This window comes from Phalangium opilio, unplaced genomic scaffold (genome assembly GCF_054372755.1).
Source record: "Phalangium opilio isolate 3A_F unplaced genomic scaffold, DU_Popi_V2 ptg000041l_1, whole genome shotgun sequence".
Lineage (NCBI taxonomy): Eukaryota > Metazoa > Arthropoda > Arachnida > Opiliones > Phalangiidae > Phalangium > Phalangium opilio.
In genome coordinates this window covers 1381537-1409015 of record NW_028324165.1, presented here as the reverse complement: position 1 = coordinate 1409015, position 27479 = coordinate 1381537, and the positions used below count along the sequence as shown (strand labels likewise).

The 27479-nt window shown below is 36.8% G+C and overlaps 5 protein-coding genes and 2 long non-coding RNA genes across 8 annotated transcripts in view; 4 read left to right on the top strand and 3 right to left on the bottom strand.

Moving 5' to 3' along the window:
- The window catches only part of LOC149679214 (uncharacterized), a 137160-nt gene that overhangs the window by 26974 nt on the left and 82707 nt on the right, over positions 1–27479 (top strand). The window lies entirely within an intron of this gene.
- On the top strand, positions 51–3018 carry LOC149679221 (uncharacterized). Its single transcript, XM_089834870.1, has 5 exons — positions 51–330; positions 439–775; positions 895–1095; positions 1314–1668; positions 1953–3018. Exons 2-5 carry the CDS (start codon positions 485–487, stop codon positions 2135–2137), a joined length of 1032 nt encoding a protein of 343 aa, XP_089690996.1. The 5' UTR covers positions 51–330; positions 439–484; the 3' UTR covers positions 2138–3018.
- LOC149679220 (uncharacterized) lies at positions 4903–6417 on the bottom strand. The gene is made up of 4 exons (XM_089835715.1): positions 6340–6417; positions 6037–6263; positions 5276–5592; positions 4903–5198 (listed from the first exon to the last, which is right to left on the bottom strand). Exons 2-4 carry the CDS (start codon positions 6217–6219, stop codon positions 5120–5122), a joined length of 579 nt encoding a protein of 192 aa, XP_089691841.1. The 5' UTR covers positions 6220–6263; positions 6340–6417; the 3' UTR covers positions 4903–5119.
- On the bottom strand, positions 9336–10800 carry LOC149679219 (uncharacterized). Its single transcript, XM_089834864.1, has 4 exons — positions 10728–10800; positions 10420–10646; positions 9618–9934; positions 9336–9552 (listed from the first exon to the last, which is right to left on the bottom strand). Exons 1-4 carry the CDS (start codon positions 10786–10788, stop codon positions 9336–9338), a joined length of 822 nt encoding a protein of 273 aa, XP_089690990.1. The 5' UTR covers positions 10789–10800.
- LOC149679218 (uncharacterized) lies at positions 9927–10801 on the top strand. Its single transcript, XR_016365707.1, has 3 exons — positions 9927–10154; positions 10398–10679; positions 10762–10801. It is a non-coding gene; the product is annotated as an uncharacterized LOC149679218 (long non-coding RNA).
- Positions 10808–11945, bottom strand: LOC149679217 (uncharacterized). 2 transcript variants are annotated; one of them, XM_089834863.1, is made up of 5 exons: positions 11919–11945; positions 11427–11509; positions 11264–11312; positions 11013–11201; positions 10808–10843 (listed from the first exon to the last, which is right to left on the bottom strand). In XM_089834863.1, the coding sequence occupies exons 1-5, from the start codon at positions 11937–11939 to the stop codon at positions 10835–10837; spliced, it is 351 nt and encodes a 116-aa protein (XP_089690989.1). In that variant the 5' UTR covers positions 11940–11945; the 3' UTR covers positions 10808–10834. The 2 variants fall into 2 exon arrangements, with proteins under 2 accessions (XP_089690989.1, XP_089690988.1); XM_089834862.1 differs by having other exon boundaries at positions 10826–11201.
- LOC149679216 (uncharacterized) lies at positions 21205–26899 on the top strand. Its single transcript, XM_089835775.1, has 5 exons — positions 21205–21234; positions 22865–22969; positions 23386–23454; positions 23540–24380; positions 25841–26899. Exons 1-5 carry the CDS (start codon positions 21205–21207, stop codon positions 26527–26529), a joined length of 1734 nt encoding a protein of 577 aa, XP_089691901.1. The 3' UTR covers positions 26530–26899.

Sequence of the window (27479 nt, the reverse complement as noted above, 5' to 3'; positions counted from 1 at the left end):
ACAATCTTTATTCCTTACACTTGCTTTTACACTAAAGTTATGGAAGTGATTGAAGGGTTTGAGGAAAAACTCTCAAATTTACATTCACAATAATTTTCAATATCACAAAAACAATCAAAAATACGGTAAAGTGTATCTCGTGTGCACAAATAGTCCGCAGTGTGGGGCAAGGGCCATACAAGGTGATGGTAACTTCCAAGTTACAAAAGGTCATAATCATTTAGAAGACGACGGCGCGATTCAAATCAAGAGATTCAAATCTGATCTTAAAAACGAAGCGACGCAATCTCCAACCGCCGTGAGGTCACTTTTTGACATCGTTAGTGAGAGGTTAGTAATAGTTTTATTTATTGAACACATTACGCTTTAAGATGTTTGTGATCAACTTTGAATATAAATAAAGAATAATTATATATATATAATTTTGTATAATTATAGATATCCAAATGTAGATACTGTCGGTTTTGCATCAGTTGAAAGCGGAATGCACAAAAGAAGACGGAAATTAGTGCCAAACGGTATAAGAACACCCAATCAGTTGGCCGGGGTGGTGGAAAACTCTCCATTTTATTTCATGTCAAAGAGTGGAGAACTGTTTTACGATTTGTTTTTAAACCCCGGTGGTGATGCGGGAGGAACACTTTTGTTTCTATCTCCGGTATTTACGAACGATATGCTGAGAAGAATAACTGTAATAAACGCTGATGGAACTTTTAAAGTCGTCCCGAGAATGTTCGACCAGTTGTTCACTATCCATGTTGTTGCGTTTGATTCCGTAAGTCATTTAATCATTTACATCCTTACAGAGAACCGTTCTTTTGTAAATACTTAGAATGCTTATAGGCCGAGCTTTATAATGTGTTCTAAATGTAAAAAAAATTAAAACTATTTCAGACCTTTCCTATGGCGTATGCTTTGATGACTAGACGAACGATTACAGCGTATGAAACCATCTTAAGGAGGTTAAGGCAGAAATTTCCCGATTTTTTACCAACACTCGTTTTATCCGCCTTTGAGCGAGCCACGATGACGGCATTCAGAAACGTATTCCCACCGGCCATGGAAATTTCTGGTTGTTTTTTTCATTTTACCCAGGTATATCAATTTCACAATATATATATCAAATGTGTACAAGCGGGTTTTCAAAGGCGCCGTTTGGCGTGTGGAGTATCTTTTTTAGGCGATATTTAATTTTCTGGCACCCGCACCCTCAACCAGCGCCTTAGAAAAAACCCAGCTCTAATAAAAGCTGTTGATCCCTTGGTGATAAAATTTTGCATATTGATTTTTAAGAGTGTGATATTGTTATTTAGGCTATTTGGAAAAACGTTGTTAGTCCGGGGTTGCGAGACTTGTACACAACCAATGACGTTGCGAAAAAAATTGTACGAACGATGATGGCGGTGGCTTTGCTGCCATCAAACCGAATTTGGGAAGGCGAACGCACTCTAAGGTACGAGATACACCAGGCAGAACAAGAAGACAGGGAAATAGCTCGTTTGAACCCGTTAATGGCATACTTCACGACGACATGGCTTATTGGTTATGGACCCAACGTCATATCTGTTCATGGTCAACATCGAAGAACGAATAATAACGTTGAGAGTTTTCATAACCAATTAAACAGGAGAGTAGGCGCTATTCACCCAAATGTTTTCTTCTTTTTGGGTTAGTCAACATTCTGCTACTCCATTCCATCAAATAATTTTAAGACTATTTCTAAATTGCAAAGGGGTGGTAGGTCAGAAATTAGGTTCAGCTGGGAAATAAAAATTTTTTGTTCTAAATTCTGATATCTTAATTGTCACCTCTTGGACAGCTTCTATGGAAATTTTACATGGTATCACCCATTTTCCTTGCCCATTAAGGATGGTGTTAAATTGGGATTTAGAAATCAACCTAATTCCATGGCTCAAACGAACTTTCCTGTACTTTTTTATTGGTCACTTTAGATCGACTTAAAGATGTTGAAAGTATTTACAAAAAGGAGTACGCAAGATTGGACAACGGAGCCCAGATTGCAAGGCCACGAAAAAAAAACATTTGTCTAATGACAAAAGAATTGTTAGCTGTAACGAAAAATTGGAGCAAAATCGGTACACCGTCAGGGAATTTCTACGCGTGGCAAGTCACGTAGTTGCAGAATTGGACCGTCCCACTGTGCCGATTCCAGGTGTTATACATGCGCAACCAGCGGCGGCAGCAGTCGGTCCAGCCCCGGCAAACATCGGTCTAGTCCATCCAGCTGCGGCCAACCCTATTCGTCCAGTTCTTGCCACACTCCCCGGTCCAGCGCCGGTACTTGATGTCGACCCAGCCCCGGCCATCGTTCCAGTTCTAGACCAGGCACCCGGAGTTGACCGAGATCCGGCCCCAGCCGTCGGTCGAATCCAGGTCCCAGAAGTAGGCAATTTGTGCACGGTATGCATGGTAAATAGAAGAAATAGTGTGTTTGTTCCATGTGGCCATACTTGCGCCTGCGAAAGATGTAAAGACAGGATCATGAATTATGATGTGCAAAATAGGAAGTGCCCATATTGCAGGACCCTCGCCTCAGCAGCTTAACTTTGCTGAAATCGGTTTTAGACTTTGTGCAGTCAAGTTTGAAGCAATTTCCAAGAAGAAATACCTTGAAAATATACGTTCAGGTCATCCTTCCTTTTTTTAAAAAACCACTGGCATGTGATGAGCAGTGCCACAACCCTAATCTTCCTAAACTTTTGTTAGAAACATTTGTTAGACCTCTTCTCTACAACTATGCGAGAGATGAAACTGACTGTAAGGCAAAGTTTAAAAAATTATATTCAAAACCTCAAAATAGAAAAGTTATCAAAGTTTGGAAGACTGTATATCTGTATTTGTTTTGTGGATTTAGCTACAAAATAGTTAAATTTTTAGGTCTAAAGTTCCTTTAAAACTAAACGTGATATTAGCTAAAACCAAAAGTGATATTAGCTAAAACCTTAAGTGATATTAAGTGATAACTAAACAAACAAAATGTGATTATTTTCTTTTAAAATAAACTGATTCATACAACAACGTGATAATAATTCAAAAATCCTTCATAATTAAAATTAATATTTCAAAAACATTCCTTGGAAAATATCTTTGGTTGACTTATTAACTTTATTAAATAAAAACCATACCCTAACAACCTTTCTTTAGAAACGACCCCCGATGTAAAGAGACGAATAAGCGCCATCTATCAACCACACAAGTCAAATATATATGAGTGAGGGACCCCCCCCCCTTCGAAGTGAGCCTGTATGGGCCTTGTATATAGCGTCGGTAGTGGGGCGACTATTATTATTATTGTTGTTACTATTGGGGAGAGGGGGCTCACATCCTTGCACCGATGCCAGAGGCATATTGTGCACCCTCATATTCAGGCCTTGAACAGACCTGTGGCCGCGGTGTAGCGTAGAATTCGTTCCACCGTTATGGACTATAGACGTCAGCTTGAGAGGTCAACATGTGGGGCACATGCTTTAGTGACATGTCTTATCTTTATTTTGAGAAAAATTAGATTAGAAAATGTTTTTTTCTAAATATTGTAGAGTAGATTAGGTCAAACGCGTTTCTGGTGTTCGAAAAACTCTTCGTGAAAAGAGATTTTTAAATTTAACGAGTACGTCTGTATCTACTGCTGGGATATTATGGCCTCCAAAACCAATTTAACACCCCGATGCATTTATACTAATTTAAAACTTTCTGCCTTTTCAGAAGTTATTAAGTCGGTGAAAATGACCAACTTATCATGCAGTTTCACGCTGGATTTTAAGTCGATCAAGTGGCCAAGTTTTAATGCAGTTTCACATTGCATGAGAGAACTACCCTTGCTTAAAGGGGTATAGTTCTGCATGTTTGAACTGTCCTCTTATAAGTTCTCTCAAGCTGGAACCTTGCTATTAATATAGCACTATTTGCTAATAAATCAAACACTCTTAAAGGTGTCATGCGACGCTCTTAAAGGTGTCATGCGACGCTCTTAAAGGTGTTATGCGACACTCTTAAAGGTGTCATGCGACACTCTTAAAGGTGTCATGCGACACTCTTAAAGGAGTCATGCGACACTCTTAAAGGAGTCATGCGACACTCTAGGAAAGGTGTCATGTGACTCTAAGAAAGGTGTCATGCGACACTCTGTAAGGTGTCATGCGACACTCTGTAAGATGTTATGCGACACTCTTAAAAGCGTTATTTAAACTCGGAAAGGTGCTATGGTACACCTTTTAAGGAATTGCACAACACTTATATGAGAGTAAAAAATTCACTTTTAGTTCGATATAAGAGTTAAAAAGGTGTTAAACTACACCTCTGTTGCACCATTTTATTCTTATCTTTGACACCAATTGCTCAAATAAGTGTTATTAAACCCTTTCAGGGGTGTAAATGAACACCTGTAACGATGTCAAATTTGGATCCATATAAACTACTTTTAAAGGTGTTAAAGAACACCCCATTTTCTTAGAGTGTTCACTTTAGCCTTGTGATCCTGTTTAGGGCATGGCTAGGCAAGAGGTTTTGAGAACTTAAAAGATGAATTTATACTGATAGTAGCGTAGACTTAACTCAAAAACCTCCTAGCTCTTAGAGCAGTTCATACATGATTTGAAAAAAGAATCGCTTAAAGAGAGAAATACTGGGTTCGAGAAAGTCCAAATCTGGGAACCCCATTGCCGTTAAGTTTGTATCAATAAATTAATTAAAACTCACTTTTGATGATTGAACATTTATTACAAATACTTTCCTTTTCCGAACTTCGGCTACATCAGCGGGAGAAAATAAATTTCTTATCATAACGTCCGTTGTAAAGTTAGTGTAGTTTTTTGGAGCTGATTTTCGTTTTTATTCACAATAGATTGGGTATTTTCGATACAGTTCGATATTTCTATTATTAAACATTACACTTTAATGGAGTATATACTAGTAATTTCATTTACTTTTATCTTCTACATAAGTGCAGTGAGTTAATTTGAGGCCCTAAAGATTTTTTCTAATGAATATTCCTCAATTAAAAGTTAACTTTAATTTGCAAATAATATTTAGTTTTATAATTGACTGCAAGCGAGTCCAAAGCCGTGAAATTCAGGACCTCGAGGACTTTTGGTGGTTTTTTCTATTTAAATTTATTCTCTTGTAATTTGGATCTCATGTCCAGTTTAGTCAAAGCCTCGGTTTCAAATAAAATTTGAAATCTAGAAAGTGTGGAACAAAAGTTTAAAATGTTTCGTTCTCAGGCACCGAAAGATTGAGATATGAATATGAAGCTTACGCCAGTGTGATGTATTCACTGAAAATCTTGTCATCTTTCGCAATCGAGTTAGGTATTCCGAAATATAAATATTCCGAGCTAATTTTCGATGAGTAGAAATCAGCATCCCTAATATATGTTTCGAGGTTTGGTGTTGTGAACTGAGCTAGGGCTAGCCCTTTAAAAACTCTGAGACCGTTCGCGATGAGAGCATTTGGTCTCTCCGCTGTCCATAGCTTTTTTAAATAGTTTCCTGTTACACGACTCCAGTGTACCCCTTTCTTTTGTCTTTTCGGAACATTCTCCAACCATTTCAAAATATTTTTGTCTCTTTCATTCTGTAATATGTACCATAGAACTGTTGTCAGTATGGTCAGGCGTACCCAGCTAGATCTCAGTTTCATTGTCCTGATTGTGTAGACTAGGAAATAAAGAAGTAGGAATGTAGAACGGTTAGTATTTACTTCCGACTCATAGCCCAGTAAAGAGCCCCTCCCTCCAACACGTAACGAAAAGTTTAAATTATCTTAATGGCTCACTTAAACTACGTTTTGATGACGTTGCTGACGGGGACGGCGAAAAATACGTAATTCCTTTTTACATCTGTCGCCATGACCCGCCTCTTCTTTCATACCACTCCGTCCCGTGGAAGGGGGTCCGGGACTTTGACGCGTGCCCAGATTACTCTGTTCTCCATTCCTACTTCTAAAATTAAATCTATCCCTGATCTCACTAAAAATGAATTCTTCAAAACGGCACTCGCGTTTCAATTTGGCACTTACATCTGGTGTCCGGCCTTCCAAGTCATCAAGCGAGTGTTCCTTGGCTACAAAATTAGGGGTGATGTTGTAACGAATAAGGTCGTCAATGGTGTCCAGATGAATGTAGTTAGTTTCGCAAAATTCTGATTTCAAATGACATCCCATCTCGATGAGAAAGAACGTTAATCCAATCAACCACGACATCAATAAGAATCTCGAGGACAGTGTTCTAGGGATGGTTGGATAAGCTGCGCGATGTGTTCAGAGTTGTTAGGAAATTTAATGTGACTGTAGGCCAGCTTATAGAATTATATTAAACATTACGTTCTAGTAGAATTAGGCACGCAACGTTCCAGAGAGTTCGAAAAAACGTGTAAATACGACTGTCCCGACTCGGTTTGTTAAATGATGAAATTAATTGGCGTAGCGTTAATAGAATCGTTGTTACTACGATGCTCAAGAGGAGGCAAATTATTGTCTGAAAAAAATAAGAAATGTTTTTTTAGTTCCGAAATATCGGCCTCAGACTTGATTGTGACTGTGAGAGAACGTGAAAATCAGCTATGGGACTTTAGTTAAAGGTTTCCACAAGTAGATTGTGTTATTTTGGCATACTAAATAGCTATAATTCTCGAGGATTACGTTTGTGACACTTACGATTGAATCAATTAATGTTTAAAAAAGCGAATGTTGTTGATCGAACTGATTTTGGTCTGGACATTATGAAGGAATCGGTAAATGTACATAAACCTCTGGCAGAAATGTTTACATTATTCAAGAACGTCTTTAGAGAGAATGGAGCCATCGCCAAATGGAATTGAAATCCGGAGTTCGGCTTCTAAATTGAAAAACATCAAATTTAGTTTAATCGAAACTGGTGATGAGTCACCGAAGTCCGAATTTATTAAAACTAAGATACTCTAACGCGCCATCTTTAATTCAGCCGCGTTCATTCCCAAAAATATCATCCATTGTTTTACGCTAGAACTAATGTTTGTCGTTCAAAACATTATTGTAAATACGCCCCTTAGCTTTCATACCTTTTAAAGTTAAAGATTCGACATAAAAATTCGATTTCTTCGACGGTGCGTTGGTTTATTGTAAGTCTTTCCCAGGCGAAAAACTGAAATGTAAACCCAGCCCACCCTAATTACTAAGCTTTCTTATTAATGTCGTATGTTAATTTGTATTCAGACGGGAGATGAACTCCAAACAATTTTAAAATATACTAGCTTTTAAAGCTAAGTTTAAATCGATAAAGCGCTGTGTCTCCCGCCTGAAAACTGTTACGGGTTTAAAATTATACTGACGTCGTCCACTAGAATATTGATGTCGGTTTCGTCAGTAAACGAAACAGATGCTAAATTAACGTGGCTATTTTACTTCGAACACTGCAAGTAGGCTATATTTCACTGACTACCAGGGCCGGATTAAGCAATTTTGCACCCGGGTGCCGAGATAGTAAGCCTAGGAAAAAAGGAACAGCAAATGTTGCAGAGGGGGAATAGTTTAACTCAAAGCTCACTCAACAAGCCTTGCGCCCGGGGGCCAGTGCCCCCTCGCCCCCCTTTAATCCGACCCTGCAGATTACCAAGCAACTATACGTAAAACTCGTAAAAATGTTTAACAAAATATTATTCCTTCGAAAAAGCTGAGTTTTAGAAATATCGTAGATAAGAAATAGTTAGGTGAAATTGAGAGACTCCACAATAAAGAATCGCGTTAGAACCATAATTCTATTATATTTAAATTTTAAGGTAACCAAACAATTTTAATGTTTTATAGTATTTATATCAAATCATCCTCATCAATATTAAACTTTCAAGAATCCATATATATTTTCGAAATATTTTAACGAATTTTGAAGTTTGCCTCGACCAAACTTACTGGTATTTGAAAACGGAGTTTTCATGTTTCAATGTGTAGTTTAAGGCGTTTATTAATGGCCATATTTTGAATATATTCCACGAGCGCAAAATCAATATCAACAGTTGATTATAACGCATATTGTTACTCGCTTCGATTATGAAAAAAAATAAACAGTTGTTGTATTAAAACAAATACTCTGACACCAAAATTATGTATCTCGGATACTTCCCAGACGTTTAATTCTTAATTTTGTAGTGACATACTACTTACTTTTTACTCGATCGATGTACCTATATTTCTGCAAAATGTCCAGGGGCGTGCCAACATGAGCCAAAATTTTCTACTGGAGCGGGGGCAAAATGGCTGCCTAATGTTAAAGTCCCATAGAGTTGAAAATTTGAGCGGGGCCCCCGTAGTTGGCACGCCCTTGAAAATGTCTGGAAAAGTTGTGATTCGCCAAATTATTCTCACGCAAAACCGTTAGCAATGAGTTTTCGTCAACAATGACTAGCCGGTGTTTACTTTTGAAGATAATTTCAATTTAGCCAAAAACATTATGATTTCGTATAAGTTTTTCGCATCGACAGGTTTAACTGTGGTTACGCAGAGCTAATCAATGCGACTGATTCGCGTTAGACGTTATACATTCTCGTTTTAAATTATTGAAGCACAATTAAGTCCATTATAGTCTACCTCCAATTTCTTGTGTACACTAATTAAATTATGCGGGTTGGTTAAGCTAGTCGATTTCAATAGTATTTATAATTCAGTGGTGCCCCCCTCTCAAAACTAATCTGAGAATGTTGAATTTTTTATCAAATCAAGATTCCAAGCTTTAATTTCCCTGAAAGGAAAACGTTTCAGTTAAAATAAGAATCAAGGCAAACTCTCGTTTTAGATGGTAATTCTTCAACTTCAGTTCAATTGATTTTAGAAGCTACATACATCCTGTATAAAGTTTATAGGCTGTTTTGACAAAGGTAATTTCTTGTTTCTTTATAATTTAGTAAAGAAATTAGAAGTGTTCAAGCAGTATTGATAATATATAGAAAGCAGAGGCGTATAAATATGCAATTTTAAATTTAACAGGGGAAAAAGTAGTTCTCTTGAACATGTGTATAAAACAGATCAATTCTGAGATCATTTCCAAAAGTTTTTTTATTTTATAATAGTACAGTTATATTAAAATTTATAAATTAACAAATAGCTGACGTGTCTTCCACTGTGTTGTGAAGTATAATAAAAACTCCTGTTACAAATTTGCTAGGTAATAATTATATTAGAAAGCACTGTGCCACTCTGCTATAGTGTTTCCCACTACAAAATATAATGAAAATAATGACAGTTATATGAAACTAATTAACATTGAACCATTATTACCGAAAACCTTTCCAATCAGGCCCTTGATTAAACTAAAATGTCAGTCGAATCAGTTGAGATTTGAAAGGTTGTTACACGTATATGGTTGGTTTCAACATTATTTCCAAAATGATCACGCCTACCGCAATCAGCTTTCCGTAAATGAACATCTTAAAGGGCGATTCTATTGCCGAGAAATTCAGGGCCTCAAGTTTTTTTGGTGGTTTCGTCCATCTTAATCGTTCCTCTTTCCATTTGGATAACAAGTCGAAGTTGCCCAAAGGCTCGGTTTCGAACAAGATGAGACATCTAAATGTGTAAAGTGTTGAACTATGACTTTCCCGGTTATGCTTGTATTTATCAAGGAAGCTTACGCCAATGTGATGTATTCGCTGAAAATCTTGTCGTCTTTAGCGATAGATTTGGTTATGCCGTAAAACCAATATTCGGACCGTATTTTCGACGAGTGAAACGTAATGTCCGTAATACTTACGTTCACTTTGCGGTAAAAGTCATTGTGGGCTAAAGTCAAGTAAAATCTCTTCCCATTTACTATGATTGCATTTTGTACCGGCCTTTTCCACAAATTATATAGAAATATTTTGCCTAATACACCCCAAAAGTGCTCTGTCATCCTCCAGCGTCCAGTACCATCGTCCAACCAGTTCAATATTTTTCTTCCCTTTTCATTCTGCGATAGCGAAGTTAGTGAACGACGCATCAGATGGACCAAGGTTGTGAAATAAATGAAAATAAAAAACGTCACTGATCGAGGTCGTAATCACGTTATATTTAATTTAAACTTTAAATAACTTTCGACTTTTTCAAGAAAGACAAATTATAAGCTAAGACGGTATAATTTCAAGTCAACGTGGTTACAAGGTCAAGATAATTTTAGTTTAGATCAAAAGGTAACCCACTAATTATTAAGTTCTCAAAATTACATTTTAGCTAACCATTTAATACTTAGTTTTCAGGCTAGGATGATAAATACCATTTACACACGGAGACCAGACTACTTAACGGACAAAATAGTTTGCACTTTTTTCCTCCAAGCAGTCTGGTCTCTTTGTGTAAATGGTATGAATCCTCCTAACCCGAAAACTATGTATTGTATTTAATTTAACCGCAAATCGTACCGTACAAAACCAAAGATTCCATTGGTTGTTCACTTACGTCCGGTGCTGTTTTCATCAAGTATTGACGCAAATCTTCATAGCGTACGAAATTGGGACTGACGTTATGATGAATAAGGTCGTCGATGGTGTCCAGATAAATGTAATTCGTTTCGCAAAACTCTGATTTCAAATGACATCCCATCTCGACGAGGAAAAACGTCATTCCAATTAACCAAGATATCAACAATAATCTCTCGGATAAAATTCTAGTGATGACTGGATAAGCTAGAAGGGATTATGTTTATTTAAATCATTCCAGTTAGTGTTGGTCTATATAGGGGTCTAGTTTCTGAATAACCTTATTACGTTCTAATAAAATGATGAATGTGACGTCCCACAGGGTTTGAAAATACTTGTAAACGCCCATTTCTCGACGACTGAAACCCGGCAGCGTGTTTTGTCCAGTACTTGTTTTACTTAATCTTAATAGAACAGAAATTATAGCAATGATTGAAAGAAGGCAAATTATTGTCTGAAAAGATAAAATATCTCATTTTTAGTTTAGATCAGTACAATGAGATTTACGCTTTACACTGAAATACAAAACGATTAAGTACCCTGAAAACTAAGTGTCGGAATTGACATACTTACGATCGAATCAATATTTAAAAAAGCGAAGGACTTCGTCAAAATTTGTTTCGGTCTGGACATGATAAATGATTCTGTAAATCTGCATAAACCTGTAGCTGAAATGTTTGAATTATTAAAGAATGTGTTCAGAGAAAAGGGTGCCATCACCAAATGGTATCGACCACTCTGTTTTTGAGCGTAACGAAGAGTCTAAAATTTTAAATATTCCTGCTTATTCTTTATGTAAGCGTATACAAAACAATAAAACTTACCTGAAAACTTTCGGCATTCATTCCCATAAAAACAGTCAGTTGATTTAATCTATTAAAAAAATTGCTCGTTAAGACATTTGAAGTTGCTTTCGGAGTGGTTAGCCCCTCGATATGATCTAATTTAATTTTTTTTAATTGTAGCTGTTAAAGTAAGTTTACTTACCTACTAAATTTGAAGAGACTTTTTATATATTGCATTTCGAAATCGGCCTTTTGTTTGATGCTTCGTCGAGGCATGGCGAAAAACTGAAATTAGTATTATTTTTGCATTGATTAAACTGATCTCATCAAGTTGTAATAGAATCGGTTACTCTCGTATATATATCACGAGAAATTCAAGGGCAAGTTAATCGCTGTTTTTTTTAACTATTATTTTAAGGTTAAAACATCTTTAGGAATAACAAGTGGATATTCAGATTCTAAATACATTAAATAATCTACTTTCAAACGGAAAATAAGAAAATTAATTTGCCAAAAATTGATGCGAGAATATCCCTTCAAACTGCATGTAGGAACTACTGTCGTTGCTGAATTTAATGGAATGTGTTTAGCAAGAACATTGATTTCTACTTTATTAGGTAACCTCAATCTCATTGAGAAAGACAAAGGAAAGAAACGGAAACGTTTAGTGACGTAATAAATTAAAAATACTCACGTCATCCACTAAAATAGTCATTGCACTTTCGCCTATAATCCTTTAACGAATTAATAACAATAATTAAGGCATTGTAGGTTGACTTAGCATCAAGAATTAATTAGCTTTTAATATGTATCAATAGAGATTCAGTAATTGTTAAAACATTATAGTACTGTAATGCACTGGCTAAATTACCTCGTTAAAGATTGGAGATCGGAAATATGATTTTAACTTAATAACATTTCTTTAAATCTTTTAAACCAAACATAATGAATTCAGAGTTTCATTAATAACCTTGAAACATACCTGTATTTGAAAATGGGGCTTTCGTTGGTCAAAGTGTAGTTTAGGGGTTTTATGAAAGGCATCTCCCATTTTGGCATTTAAATAAATTTACACTTAATTAGTTTGAATATAAAATATTGACGTTTGAGGAAAAGATTTGTTGGACTACCAATGCCAAGTGTCTTATTCAATACTCTGGCACCATTATGGTGTAAACCAAGTTTTTTTTTATTCAAAAAGCAAAGACACAACGATATCTGTCGTTAAGTGTGCATGTCGTTAGCGTCCGCTAATCGGATTTATCCGTTTCCCCAGTCGATTACTTTGGAAATCAACAAGTTTAATGGTACTTGCAAGTTGCAACACAATATTTCGAAACCTTGCACGCGTACCACTTAAGTTCTGTATTTGTGGCATTTATTATGTAAAGTATGTATAAGTGGGATTTCGAAACGATAAACACTGTATTTTTCGACGATCTCAATTTATCAAAATACAGAAATAAATAAATTGGCAAAATAAGCGTCGACATTTTAAGAATAAGTAGAAACTGTGAAACAGTTATGTAACCAAGAGCAGTTGCTATGAATCATTATTTCGGCAATCGATACCCTCGTTCTAGACAGTGAGGGGGTAGGCTGGGTAGGCTACAGCCTACCCGTAAATTTGAGAGGGGCCCCGAAATTAGGTTCCCATAATATTAAAATACCATTATTATAATAATTTGATCTAAGCCTACAAGGCAATTCACTTTAGACAAAGTTTCACAAGGATGACGAACCTTTTGGCATCTGATTTTTACAATATTCTACAAAATGGGAAATGGGTTAACACTTTCGTGTTAAAAGTTTTTGACTATAGCCAGAAAAGTGAGGTTAATGATTGTGAATTGTGTTTTACGTTTTCTCGATATATCTAAGGCGAAAGAAACGATTATTGGATTGCCTTAATATAATGGAAGGTGTTAAACTCTCCCTTTAAAATTTCTGTCACCCGTCGACAATAAGGATTTCACGCATTCAATCCCGCTCCTCTATTCAAGGAAATAGAGGCTAAACTTTAAATGAAAAATCAAGTATATACTGATGTTATATTTTTTTGAATGGTCTTAAGGCGGTGTTTATCACGATCCCAGAATTTACGTGTATTTCTCCAGAAAGCGAAAATAATTTTAAAAGCAAAAGGAAGTATACAGGGTGTATCTGAAATGAACGTAGGAGTGGAGGTATTTGGGTTCCTGGAGCCAATATAAGGCGAAACTGTTTTATGACATTTTGTCGTACGCCAACCCATTTGCAAGTTACTTGAACCTAGCCCTTGCTAGTTTGCATAAATCACAGCATGTTGACTTCGTCTAAAACAGTAGGAATTAAGTAAGACTGTTCACGAGCTCGAGCCAGCTCGGGCTTGTGACGAGCGAGCCGAGTTCGAGCCGAGCCGAGCCGCCACTTTTGCGGCTCGATTAATTAACGAGCGAGCTTTTTTATGGTCGAGCCGAGCCGAGCCGGCTCGCGAGCTTAGTCACTGATATAGTGCTTTCTTTTTAGTCTTTATTCTCTCCACCAATAGCGTTCCGTTGTATTTTTACATGAAATAAAGCTTGGAAAAAATCTCTCGTCTCTAACCTTGAGCATATTTTACCGAGCGGGTTTTACTGAACCACTACATTCCTAAACATGGGATGGCATTTATAGTCGTTCTCAAGTTTGACGTTGATAGTAGGAATTTTTTAAACATGTATATATTAATCGAGCCAGCTCGGCTCGTGAACAGTCCTAGAATTAAGTTCAAGATAGGATGATTATTGCAAATTAGTGGTTGCCAGCTAAAACAAAAAAAGCCTCATAGCCATAGAGTTTATCGTAAATGTTTAAGGAGTAGAAAGTTGTACAGTTGGTGACTCATATCGAACATCATTGTAAAACAACATGTTACGATTAGTTTGTTGAAACAACTGACCGATACTAACGGGAAACTGACAGCGATAACTAGCGGAAACTAATAAGGAACACCGACATTTTGCTTCATTCTTCAAACAATCGAAAGGTTGTAAAAGCGTTCGTTTTGGTTTGTGTACAAGACTACATATCCGGCGACGTCTTGTTTCCATTAAATTAGTAAATGATTTTTTACATGCTTTAAAACACTTTGAACCTTTAAAAGAAGTACCTTTTTTACCGTTTTCAATGGCAATTTTCATAGAATAATTCTAAGGAGTAAGAATGTACATTTTCTTATGGGTACATTACATTGCATCTCGCATTGCACGTATGTCTCCTGTCGTTCTCAACGCTGGCAGATTGCTACCAGTTAGTTAACGTCATATGTCTAAAGTTTTAGGGTGGTCTGCAAATTTACTAAGGTTTAATCGTTTATTAATTTATTTGCGAAGATTTTTTCTTAGTTTTAAGTTAACCCTCCACTTTTGGTTTTTTCTCAAATTTTCTTTAGTTTTATTTGCGGTCATCCGTTCGGTTCCGAGGTTAAGAACGAAAATTTCTTCTTAAAATTTTTTCTCTGCTATTACTTTTGGTGATACCTCGTAATCAGTGTAGGCCAATCACGAGCCTTTCAACCCTTTCTTGAACAAGTTAGTAGTGTGTGACCCTGAGAAGGAATGCTAGGTTTCATGAAGCCCACTCCTAAGTACGCTATTCAACATAGCGTACCTAATTTGTTACGGGTGAAGTTTTGGGTGAGGCACCAAGAAAAATGCCATTACTCCCTCACTGTGATTTTTTGGAGAAAGGAATGTTCCCTTTTTTGGTCACTTTGAACCATAAAAAATTTTAATTCATTTTCGACATTTAGGTTTCATCAGCATTTGTTGATTTTTATAAGAGTTTAATTCATTTTCAACATTTAGGTTTCATCATTATTTGTTGATTTTTATAAAGATTAAATTTTACAAATTATGCATTTTACTGCTCAGTTTTAACAGGCGTTGCACAACATCCCATCCCAAACATTCGCCCAGTAACATTTATTCACGAATACCGATTTCGATAAGTTGCAACATTAACTTAATCTTTAATCTAAATGCAACCTTTCGATTGTTTGAAGAATGAAGCAAAATGTCGGTGTTCCTTATTAGTTTGCGCTACTTATCGCTGTCAGTTTACCGTTAGTATCGGTCAGTTGTTTCAACACACTAAATCGTACCATGCTGTTTTACATTGATGTTCCTTTATGAGTCACCAACTGTACATCTTTCTACTCCATAAAAATTTACGATAAACTCTATGGCTATGAGGCTTTTTTTCTTTTAGCTGGCAACCACTAATTTGCAATAATCATCATATCTTGAACTTAATTCCTACTGTTTTAGACGAAGTCAACATGCTGTGATTTATGCAAACTAGCAAGTGTTAGGTTCAAGTAATTTCCAAATGGGTTGGCGTACGACAAAATGTCATAGAACAGTTTCGTCTTATATTGGCCCCAGGAACCCAAATACTTCCGCTCCTACGTCCATTGCAGATACACCCTGTATAGTATCACTATAATTATATATTTAATTTAGTGTATCACAATTTTAACATAAGTAAATTTTTGAAAGTAAGGATTACGGCCCAGGTAATTTTTTTTTAGGTCAAGAAAACGAGGGGCTAATCACTTGAATTTTCTATACTCCAATTAAGGTTTAGGTTTGCGTTATTGTGGGGCTACTCACTCAAGTTTTCCGTTTGTGTCGCACTTTTACAATTATAAAAGAAGGTAAATTATTGATGTACAGATTACGGGAAATCATTTTAGCACAGTTAAAGAGAGCGCATCGAGAGACCAATCAGTCTGTTTTCTCTACGTCAATTAAGGGTTTACTTATGTGTTACGATTAATAATTTTTGCACTGTTAAAGGGTGGGCAAGTTTCCTATTTGTGTCGCACTATTATAATTATAACAGAAGAAAATGAATTGAACTTAGGATTACTAGTAATCATTATATCACACTAAAAGGTAGGGCGTCGAGGGGCTATTCATTGAAATTTTCTATTTGTTACGATGTGGCCAGCTCTTGGGTCATCTTGTTTGTTTCGCGCTCTTTACATAACCTTCTTCTCCCCCGTTCCTTCTCGTTCCATAAAACTTCGAGGTCAGACTCCTTTTGGTAAACCGATTTCCCCTTTCCTCATCACATCGGCAGTACACAGTGACCTCATAGGGGGCTTAACCAAAAATCACCCTCTCTCTCTCCGACTCTGTGTTTTTATTATTTTCGCAAAATATCGTTTATATAATTATATGTCTATTGTCTGATAATACTGAACTTTAAAATATTAAACTTCTCTATATGAATAATATGATAAAAATAGTTGTTAATTTAATATTATCGACGCTGTGCAACTAAATTTTTCTCTTGAAATTTTATAAGGGGCCCCCAAATCATCCTTAGCCTATCTGTAAAAAAATCCTGGCGGCGCCACTGGTCACATTAAGAAGGCTTCAAATGTGATCGGTGTGACTATGCAAGTACGCGGAAGAGTAATTTGATCACACATCAACGCATTCACAGTGATCAAAAACCCTTCAAATGTGATCAGTGTGACTATGCATGCACGCAGAAGGTTCATTTGATCGCATATCAACGCATTCACAGTGGTGATAAACCCTTCGTATGTGATCAGTGTGATTTTGCAAGTACTCGGAACTATGATTTGAAAATACATCTACGCGTTCATAGCGGTGAAAAACCCTTCAAATGTGATCAGTGTGACTATGCAAGCACGCAGAAGAATAATTTGATCAAACATCAACGCATTCACAGTGGTGAAAAACGCTTCAAATGTGATCAGTGTGACTATGCTGGCGCAAACAATTCTAATTTGATCAGGCATCAATTTATTCACAGTGGTGAAAAACCCACAGAATTAGATTAGTGCGAATATGCCAGTAATCGTATGAGTAATTTGATGATACAATGGTGAAAAGCGCCTCAAGTGTGATCGGTGCGACTATATATATGCAGACAGAAGTGTCATTTGATAGTACATAAACGTAGAAGTCACATGAATGAATAGATGGATTTACATTTTAAATGTGTAGGACAATAACCATATTTCATCGTTTTGTGTAATGAATGGGCCGACACTGTGTATGTAACATTGAATCCATTAAATTTCTCCATTATAAATTGTATTAACGGAAGCGCCGCTCATTTTCAGAGACAAAACTCTTGGGGCACTATATCCAGTTGTAACACCGCCATTTTCAGAACTAATATTATATTAAATGTAATAAAATTCACTTAGACGATTCTAAAATAAGCCATAATAAATTTTGGATACGTTTTTCGAATTGTTCCAAACTTGTTTCCAAACCTTTGAGCTTTTCTTCTTTCGAACGAGTTCCATTTCCGTTATCAGTCCCCTCGGAGCTTTCATTAGCACATAAATTGTCGGAAGTTTCTTCAGGTTTTGATGTAGTACTTGCTAAATGTCCTGGTTCGTCATTTGCGTCTTTAATTACTTTAACTTCGTCATCAGCTCAGGTACTAGATGGATTCAACAGAGGCAGGAAAATTGTCGCTAACCCTGACTTTACCGTTGAAATCGGGCTTGTTGTGTTTTCAGTATTTATTAGGTTTATCACGTATAGAGAGGTTTAATGGCAGAATTTTACTGTTTGTTCATATTGTCAAGTTTATTTTATCATACATTTATTGGGTTAAGTTTGCAATCTGATGATTCTGTATATAAACTAAACAATGAAGCTTTTAATTTTTGTACCTTAAAAAACATGTTTTTAATTAATTTCAATTAGAATGACCGAGTTGCAATTAACGAGACCAGGATAATTCCAAAGTGGAGCTCAATTAGTATCTTTATGCTAAATTTCAGGGTAATTCACCGTGGGGGGGGGGGGGAGATTCAAGGTTTTTGTTTTTTTCCGCGCAAAAACCTGTATTTTAATTAGTTCTGTATTGTAATTATTTTTTATTAGAACGAGTGATTTGTGAGTGAAGACATATGAATTGATTTCATCGCAAAATACCTACTTTTACAAAAATATTTAGTTTGCTTTTGAAAATTGTTATAGATAGTTTTTGCGGTCCAAGTCTGGCAGAATCTCCGATATTTTCTCGACATGATACTTCTAGAGAACCAAAGTTCACTCCACAGCAGTGACAGCACACTTCCTCTGGTTCAAAACCAGTTTATTAATTGCTTGGACTATTTTTAAAATTCAAGAAGTGAGGGTTACTGGTCCTCAGGACCAGTTTATTAATTAAGAACAAAGGTGGGGGCCAGTCCAGAAACCAGTTTATTATTTCGGACACTAGGGGGGTCACTGGTTCCAAGCAGCGTGGGAAATAAGGCGGTGGCATTAGGCGAATGACCAGTTTAAAAATTGCCAGGACCAGTTTAAAAATTTCCTGGACCCGCTTAAAAATTAAATCGGAGGGGGGTCAGTGGTTTACTTGACCACTAATAAAATTAAAGGGTAACTGGGTAACCAGAGTCCAGATGTTATCTCAACTATTTTAATTGTTGGCCCCCTCCTTACCTGCTTTTAAACTAGGACTAAGTAAATTCCTCAAAATTTAGTATTTAGTCCCGAACCCTCCTCCCTTCATGTCCACCTACTATTACCTGGAGCTGTAAGGTTTGTTGTAAACCCTAGCTCGTCATCCCACACGGAGCAAAAAAAATTATCCACTGCTTCATTTTAGCAGACGACGCGTCCTGGTCAATGGTCATGGATCAATTTATTTATTCCAGACCAGGGGGTGGCTGGCCCAATTTCCAGTTTTAAAAATCCTTATTTCCCACCCTGTTCTCCCAAGGACTAATTTAAAAAATATCCTTATTTCCCAGACTGATTGACGGCGGTTAGGAAAAAGTTAATAAGCTGTCTGCTAGACGTTCCCTTTTCTGGCGTTTGTACTTTGTAGTGATTAGTGAATTCCTTTGTTACGGTAACGGCTCCTCCTTTGAAGGCTTTAATGTATTTTTATTGATTATTAAAAAGAGTATCTATATACAAGAAAAGCTCTTAAAAAAAGTTGAAGCTTTTTCTCATTTTTAACCCCAAAAACATAACAGTGTGAGTAACTGTGAAAGAAAAACTTTCATATAAGCCTGCCCTGGTAAGAATGTATATTAAACTGAGGGGAAACGCCCTTTTTAACACTAAATCTTTGTTTATGGCCATACTTTTTACCTCTCCGTGTGACGTAGTCCAGGAGAGGTTCTGTAACGGCCGTGTCTGTGTGTGTGTGTGTGTGTGTGTGTGTCTGTCTGTCTGTCTGTCCGTTGTCACACCCACGTGACCGCGTTCGCAGTTTGCGTATCGGAGCAAACGTGTTCGCCATTTCCGAACTGCTTTCACAGACACGGAAATGGCTCCTCTACTTGAGTTCTCACACCACCATCTTCTCGTCTTTGTCCATCCCACACGGACACCAGTCTGTACTTACTGGCTTCTAATCACCACCATCTTCTGGTCTTTATCCATCCCACTTGGACAAAGGTCTGTACGTACTGGCTTCTAATCACCACCATCTTCTGGTCTTTGTCCATCCCACTTGGACACCAGTCTGTACATACTGGCTTCTAAACACCACCAACCTTCTTCCGTCTATTCCACATAGACACCAATCTGTATCATTGGCTTCTACTCCATTATCATCGTTTGGTTTTAGGATATACGCGGCGATCAGCTAGGGTTACGAGAAACGTCTAACCTCCCTAAGGTGGGATCGCCACCAAAGGTTTTCGCAATTGCGCTTTTTCCTTACTATTATAATGGAAACGAATCGTATATATACCCCAAAATCTGAAGAAAGCGGGTAAGAGGGGTACCCTTCACTTTAAACGTCAATATTAGCAAAGTTTGAGATGATAATAGGTATAACTTTATTTTAAACGATTTAACTATTATTAATGTTAATTATTGAAGATTAAAATAATTAAAAATAATTATATTTATTTAATTATTAAAGATAAACCTCTCGTGCAAAGAGAGAGATTATCATTGCCTCCTATATCTACCAAGGCCCGTGCATGCGATATATTTCCTTCATTGCCTCCTATATCTTTCAAGGCCCGTGCATTGTGATATATTTCATTCATTGCCTCCTATATCTATCAAGGCGCGTGCATTGTGATATATTTCATTCATTGCCTCCTTTATCTATCAAGGCCCGTGCGTTGCGATATATTTTTCAAAACAACAACAAAAATGGGAAGCTCCTCTCAGAAACATAATAATTTCTTTTCTCTGTATATGAAATGAAAATATGGATAATATTGCGCTCCTTCTTTAACGGTATGAATCCTTGCCTGTCTATTAATATTTTACGTAGGAGTAATACGTTTTTAGCGAAGTATAGAGAGGATAAACATAAGCGAAATTGTTTGGAAAAAAAATACTGCTTCCACTAATGGGTTTATACTCCTTGTTACTGTTGTATAGAGTAATCATGATAAAAGCTTAAAAAATACGAGAGGACAGACCTTTTTTATCCTCTTGTTTTATTCTTAATAAGAATATAAAACATTTATTTTTTGATGCTAAGATTGCTTTAAAAAAATCCAAACGGTTAGGCATTGGTAAAAGAGACAAATGATATTTTTCAAATCTAATGAGATAACGCCCACCTAGTTGAAAATTGGCCTTTTTTATCCGCGGGATCCATTCTTAATGAGAATTTCGATGCTAGTAGGTTGTCAATTAAACTACCGGTATATTATTGTTGTTGGAAATTGGATATTAAGTCAAATTAAGTGGTTGTAAAGAGCCAGCAGGTTTTTGCCACTTCTTTTTGTGAGTATTTGATTTTTGTATGTAAAATGGAGGAAGGTAATGTTGAGAGTAAGGATGAAATGCAGAAGCGCAAAGCGCGGGAAAGGATGAGGGCAAAAAGGTCGACGTTTTCATTGGATACTTAAGTTTATATAATCTTCTCGACACGGAGAGGTAATATTTTGGTTTTCCCAACTTGTTATTATTATGAAAATGTTACGTATTTTATCATAACAGGGAAACTGTACGAAGAGTGATGGAATTTGTTAAAGAATGCCGTGTTATGGTCGAACGTTTAAACTGGTAAGTGATGACTATAATGCAACTTGGATCATGTCAAAAAGGCATAACGGATCCAAACCTATTGAAACTATTATTCCTTGAAAAGAAATAGATCTTTCTTGCTGTTTAAAAAATAAAAAATGCTAGCAGAATAAATAGGCCTGTGCGAGTACTCGATAGGACTCGAATGCTCGATCGAGTCTCGAGCCAAGTACTCGGCTCGAGGCTCGATAAGCAACCGTGGATGAAGGATGCGCGTGAAAAACATTCGACGCTGTACAGGATGTGCAACTCCCTACACTAAAAAGTAGACAAGTCGATACTAGCGCCGCCTGGCTACCAGCGCTGGAAACCCTCGCGGGAAAAATAAAAAATACTGGACATAAGAAAAAAAACCACTGTTTTGCTTCTAGCAGACGACGCTAAGGAAAAAAAACGACAGTAGCGCGTGTTTTTTTCTCATGTCCAGTATTTTTTATTTTTCCCGCGAGGGTTTCCAGCGCTGGTAGCCAGGCGGCGCTAGTATCGAGTTGTCTACTTTTTAGTATAGAGAGTTGCACATCCTGTTGAGCGTCGAATGTTTTTCACGCGCATCCTTCATCCATGAAGCAACTTTAGAAAGGCTCGACAAGTTTTCGAGCCTCGGAAGAAAGTTCGATAAAAGCTCGAGACCAAGGCTTAAGGTTATCGAGGTTCAGTCCGTGGTCTGTGAGATTCTAGATTAGGTTAAAGGTCAAGAATTACAATCTAACACAGACTATTAAATGTTGAGACGCTGCAGTGACTCGCGAAATAGGAAATTATTCTAGTGGTACCTTTTTTGTAAGCCCACATTTGATTGACGTTAGTTTTACTTCCACTTTTGGGCAAAGAAAAAAATGAAAAATCATTCTTGAAGTTTAAGTTTTACTTTTATGTATAGAAAAATACGCTAGGTTTGTAATATCAATGCGATTGTCAGTGCGCGTAAGTAATTTCGATTAGTGATAATAGGATTCAAGTTTAATTATAGTGAAATACAAGTTTATCTGTTATCTTTACAAATTAATAGGCTTTTTCTTTACTAAGGCCAGTAATTGAAAGTGTAAAATAATATCATTCCAAATTAAGAGCTAAAATTGAAAGTCGTTAAGGCTCGCCATTGAAATTTTAGGCTCGATAAAAACCAGATTTTGAACATGCAGCTTAAGGCTCGAAGCTCGATAAGAAACTCGAGGCTCGGCTCGAAGCTCGATAACCGAAAAAAGCAAGGCTCGAGGCTCGGCTCGAACCCAAAAAATCAAGGCTCGCACAGCCCTAAGAATAAATAATTTATACGAAGCTAGTTGTAGTTGTATTCAGAAAATGTGCTTGAGAAAATCCCTAGTCTTGAACAAAAGTGTCACAATTTAAGCATTGCTATGTTTTTCTTAGCTTTTTATAGCGAAAGCTACAATGTATGGGAAGCTTTCCTTGTCCGTTTTTGATTTACCTTCAGTTTGAAAAATTATTTTATTTTAGGGAAGATTTACAATCTCAACAACTCTCTTTTCAAAATTCCGAAATGAGTTTAGTAAATCTTCAAAGGTTGGCGATTAAAGAGGTATTTTGCGAAATTATTGGAATTTCCTTGTTTTAGGCAATCTGGAAGTTATTGAAACTTTGTTTTTAGGAAATGAAAGATGAGGAAGATTGTAACTATGATCACTTGAGCAAAGATGATCTAATCAATGAAGTAAAAGCTAGAGATGATCGAATTAGGAAACTGGAAGCCAAGGTATTTTCAAAGCATAGGGGTTTTTAGCAGTGTGAAATTAAGCACAGAGATATGAGAAAATTTAAATGGACAGTTGTTGAATGAGGTGTCCCTTAAAATAGAACCAAGCTCTATGAGTGGGTTAATTAATTAAGGTTATTGGTGAAAACACCTATCAGGATTGGCACAAAGCTAAGGGGATTGGCAACACGTCCTTCGTTTCTTTATTAACGAAGAAACCCGACGAGGGCCTTTGTTGCTGATCCCCTTCTTGCTTGTCATTATCTTCCCCTTTTTCTTGCTTGCCCCTTTAAAATACGTTCATCCAAAGAAAGTCCGAAGATTGTTTTGTAATGGAATCTCATTTTGTTTAGTGTAATGTTTTAATTTCAAAAATGGCAAAAGAGAGAGTGAAAACATCATTAACGATAAATAAGCAAATAGACGAAATTGAAAGGCTTAAAAGGGTCATTAAAGGGTTGGAAAATAGAATCAAAGATCTGATGGTATGCAAGATCCTTCACTTTCATACTCGATTGGAAAGAGAATTACTTTAAGAATGAGAGTTATTGTTAATTGTTTAAAAAATAGGAGAAGAGTGGAATACTTCAATTTCCTAACGATGAATTAGTGAAAACTGAACCCGTCGAAAATGATTTGGGAAATAATGTCCAGGAGTTAACCCTTCCAGTTGTGATGCACAGTGTCCAAGCTGTCAATGTCCAAGGCATTCTGTGTAAAGAAAATATTAGTCAAGAATCACCTGTTACTGAGGTTGGCAATACAAACCCTGAAACTACCTTGAAAAAAACTGAAAATAAGGGGTTTATAACGCGAAATACGAATCCGTGTGTCCCTAAACCGAACTACAGTGACAGTTTGCCTCAAAGTGCGCCTTCACCAAAAATTAAGGTTGAAAACCCATTCGAAATGACTTCTGACACGAACACGGAGAGTGATTCTCCACGAGAACCTTTTGAAAACAATATTACCATTAACGACTTCCTTCTTAAATCGCCAAGTTTCTCGACAGAGGGGGACACTGAGGATAATTCAACTCCATCGAAGAAATTTCGTGTTCCTGAATTGAATGTTGAATCCGAAAAACATTTGGATCTTTCTCTTGATGCAAATGTCGAAGGCGATTCATTAGAAGGATCCCCAGAAAACGAACTTGATGAAAACCAATCCGAAATCGCCGTGACAGATGCAAAGAAAAGTGATATATTGAGTGTGCCAGTGTTTGTTCCTGAAGTAGAACGCAACCCAATTGAACAATCAGAACTGACCTCCGTCTCTATGGAAAGCGATTTGCCCGAAGTTCCAATTGCAGTTCAACATAATAGTTCGGTGTCCAACACGGAGATATTTGAAGATGTCGCTCCAAAGAATCCAGGGGGTAAAACCTCATCGCCTCGTTCGAAAATTGCAGGTAAGTCATTTCATTCTTTAATAGTCTTGAGTACCTAGATTGAGAAGTCATATTTCTAAACCACTATTTCCGCCTTCTCTAGTCGCGTATTTCATTTAACTGCTCGTAATGCAATCCGAATGTAGTTTTCCCCCTCCGAAAAACGCGAATGATGGAGACACGGCCTCCCTGCTTTTGGACGTAATTCCGCTTTAAACTTAGAGGAAAACTAGTCTTGGGTCGAAAGCCCCCTAAGCGATGCTTATTTTCAATCGTTGTGGTTGTAAACACTTAATAACAGTGGCATGACGCCATATTGTTGCGCACTTTAGCGTAGTTATACTGCTTATATTATTGAAGCGTACGCTGATTCACGTGATCAAAGCCTTTACTTTTCTTCGACATTGCTTGTGTTCGTACAACTTGGCATTCTTTTCTTTTCAAGTGCGTCTACACAATTCTACGTATTTAATGCCTTTTATGCAAACTTTGTGTGATGAGTACATCGTTAATTCTACCGTGAAAGGTTTTTCTTCATCCAGGCTAAATTAATTCAGTATCAAACTTAGTAAGGATGAAATTTATAACGTCCCATTAAAACGCGAACCAGAAAAACCCCTAAATGAGATTAGTGTGCCTTTGGAATCACGCAAGAAATTAATTTAATGAAAATCAATGCATTTACAAATTTTTGCCGCCATTTTTCTTGATGTCCGCGGATTCTGTATATTGTCTGAGGACCGTTTCAGTGATAAAATTTTAATCTAAATATATTTTCGGAAGTTGTTTATTTGTTTATGTTTTTTTTTCCGAATTTTACCGAGCTACCTGGTTCATATCGGTAACACTATTGGGAAATTTTAAAACTGATTTGATTGAGTTCTTCTATGGACTGGTACTGCGGCGAACCCCTGGCCTGTTAGAACATCCTATTCTGGACCCGAAACATTTTACCTTTATAATTAACCACTATTTATGCATCGTTACAACTTTTTAAGCGAGTTATCGCAGTGATAACTTTCGTCTAAAGGGTTTATGCCGACCTCGTGCCGTCTATGAGAGCGCGATATCTAAATAGGTGATTAGTCATAAGTGTCATCAAACCTTGAACAAAAAGTGGCGGATGTTTCGCGAATTCCCCTCGTGCTAATAAAAAACAAGGTGGTCAAGTTAAAATTTCACGGTCTTTAGTTATAAAGCAAGCTATAACTTATGGACCAGTTTAACCCTTTCGATAAGTTAACACTCTCACTGGTTTCGAGCCAAGGTTTCTCCTCGCCGTTTAAGTTAATCTTCATCCCCTTTTTGTTGATATGCTCGTTTACTCATCAGCACTGTTTCTTTTCTTTAACACTGAGTTTTCGTAGAGGCCTCAGCATTACCTATTTTAAGGAAGTTCACTTGAATGTTACTGTATTTTCGATACTAGGCTAAATTATAAATTTAGTCGTTTTTATATTTCTTTTATATATATTCTATAGGTAAATTCAAGAAGAAACTTCGGTTAAAGTGTTCTACTGAATATAAAAGGGATCTGCAACGTCACGTTAGAAAGAGTAACGAAAAAAAACACAAATGTGATCAGTGTGACTATGCACACAAGTATAAGAGAAATTTGATCAGACATCAACTCGTTCACAGTAGTGAAAAACCCTTCAGATGTAATCAGTGTGACTTTGCAATCACGCGGAAGGCTAATTTGATCGTGCATCAACGCATTCATAGCGACGAAAAACCCTTCAAATGTACTCGTTGTGACTATAAATGTACACAGAAGATTAGTTTGATCGCACATCAACGCAATCACAGTGGTGAAAAACCCTTCAAATGTGATCAGTGTGACTTTGCAAGTGCGTGGAAGACTGATGTGATCAGACATCAACGAATTCATAGCGGCGAAAAACCCTTCAAATGTACTCGTTGTGACTATAAATGTACACAGAAGAATAATTTGATCAAACATCAACGCATTCACAGACGTGAAAAACCCTTCGTATGTGATCAGTGTGACTTTTCAAGCACGCAGAAGGGTAATTTGATCGCGCATCAACGTATTCACAGTGGTGAAAAACCCTTCAAATGTGATCAGTGTGACTATGCAAGCACGCGGAAGAATAATTTTATCAGACATCAATTTATTCACAGTGGTGAAAAACCCCACAGAATTTAATTAGTGCGAATATGCTAGTAATCGTATGAGTATTTTGATGATACAATGGTGAAAAACGCCTCAAGTGTGATCGGTGGGACTATATATATGCAGACAGAAGGGTAATTTGATAGTACATAAACTTAGAAGTCACATGAATGAATAGATGGATTTACATTTTAAATGTGTAGGACAATAACCATATTTCACCTTTTTGTGTAATGAATGGGCCGATACTGTGTATGTAACAATCCATTAAATTTCTCCTTTATAAATTGTATTAACGGAAGCGCCGGAAGACTCTTGGTGCACTAGGCCTATACCCAGTTGTAACACCACCATTTTCAGAACTAATTTTATATTAAATGTAATAAAATTCACAAAGACGATGCTAAAATTAGTCATAATAAATTTTGGATACGTTTTTCGAATTGTTCCAAACTTGTTTCCAAACGTTTAAGTTTTTTTCTTTCGAGCGATTTCCATTTCCGTTATCAGTGCCCTCGGAGCTTTCATTAGCACATAAATTGTCGGAAGTTTCTTCAGGTTTTGATGTAGTACTTGCTAAATGTCCTGGATCGTCATTTGCGTCTTTAATTACTTTAACTTCGTCATCAGCTCAGGTACTAGATGGTTTCAACAGAGACAGGAAAATCGTCGCTAACCCTGACTTTACCGTTGAAATCAGGCTTTTTGTGTTTTACTGTTTGTTCATATTGTCGCATATATTTTATCATGCATTCATTAGGATACGTTGGCATTCCGTATATTGTCTGAGGACCGTTTCAGTGATCAAATTTTAATCTAAATATATTTTCAAAAGTTGTTTCTTTGTTTATGTTAATTTTTTCCGAATTTGACCGAGCTGCCTGGTTTATATCGGTAACACTATTGGGAAGTTTTAAAACTGGTTTGATTGAGTTCTTCTATAGACTGGTAAGAACATACTATTCTGGATCCGTGACATCTGA

Bases quoted from the DNA above. Each gene is read 5' to 3' on its own strand.
- LOC149679217 (XM_089834862.1), bottom strand. From the start codon at position 11,939: ATGACTATTTTAGTGGATGAC. The intron at 11,510-11,918 runs GTGAGTATTTTT...TACTAATTTCAG, and splicing joins TGACTATTTTAGTGGATGAC to TTTTTCGCCATGCCTCGACG. The intron at 11,202-11,263 runs GTAAGTTTTATT...TTAAAATTTTAG, and splicing joins TGAATGCCGAAAGTTTTCAG to ACTCTTCGTTACGCTCAAAA.
- LOC149679220 (XM_089835715.1), bottom strand. From the start codon at position 6,219: ATGTCGTGGTTGATTGGATTAACGTTCTTTCTCATCGAGATGGGATGT. The intron at 5,593-6,036 runs GTAAGTGCCAAA...TACATATTACAG, and splicing joins TGGAAGGCCGGACACCAGAT to AATGAAAGAGACAAAAATAT. The intron at 5,199-5,275 runs GTAAGCTTCATA...CACACTTTCTAG, and splicing joins AGTGAATACATCACACTGGC to ATTTCAAATTTTATTTGAAA.
- LOC149679221 (XM_089834870.1), top strand. From the start codon at position 485: ATGCACAAAAGAAGACGGAAATTAGTGCCAAACGGTATAAGAACACCC. The intron at 776-894 runs GTAAGTCATTTA...AAACTATTTCAG, and splicing joins ATGTTGTTGCGTTTGATTCC to ACCTTTCCTATGGCGTATGC. The intron at 1,096-1,313 runs GTATATCAATTT...ATTGTTATTTAG, and splicing joins GTTTTTTTCATTTTACCCAG to GCTATTTGGAAAAACGTTGT.
- LOC149679216 (XM_089835775.1), top strand. From the start codon at position 21,205: ATGCCGTGTTATGGTCGAACGTTTAAACTG. The intron at 23,455-23,539 runs GTATGCAAGATC...TTTAAAAAATAG, and splicing joins ATAGAATCAAAGATCTGATG to GAGAAGAGTGGAATACTTCA. The intron at 24,381-25,840 runs GTAAGTCATTTC...TATATTCTATAG, and splicing joins GCCTCGTTCGAAAATTGCAG to GTAAATTCAAGAAGAAACTT.
- LOC149679219 (XM_089834864.1), bottom strand. From the start codon at position 10,788: ATGGGCGTTTACAAGTATTTTCAAACCCTGTGGGACGTCACATTCATC. The intron at 10,647-10,727 runs GTAATAAGGTTA...AATCCCTTCTAG, and splicing joins ATTCATCATTTTATTAGAAC to CTTATCCAGTCATCACTAGA. The intron at 9,553-9,617 runs GTAAGCTTCCTT...TTACACATTTAG, and splicing joins AGCGAATACATCACATTGGC to ATGTCTCATCTTGTTCGAAA.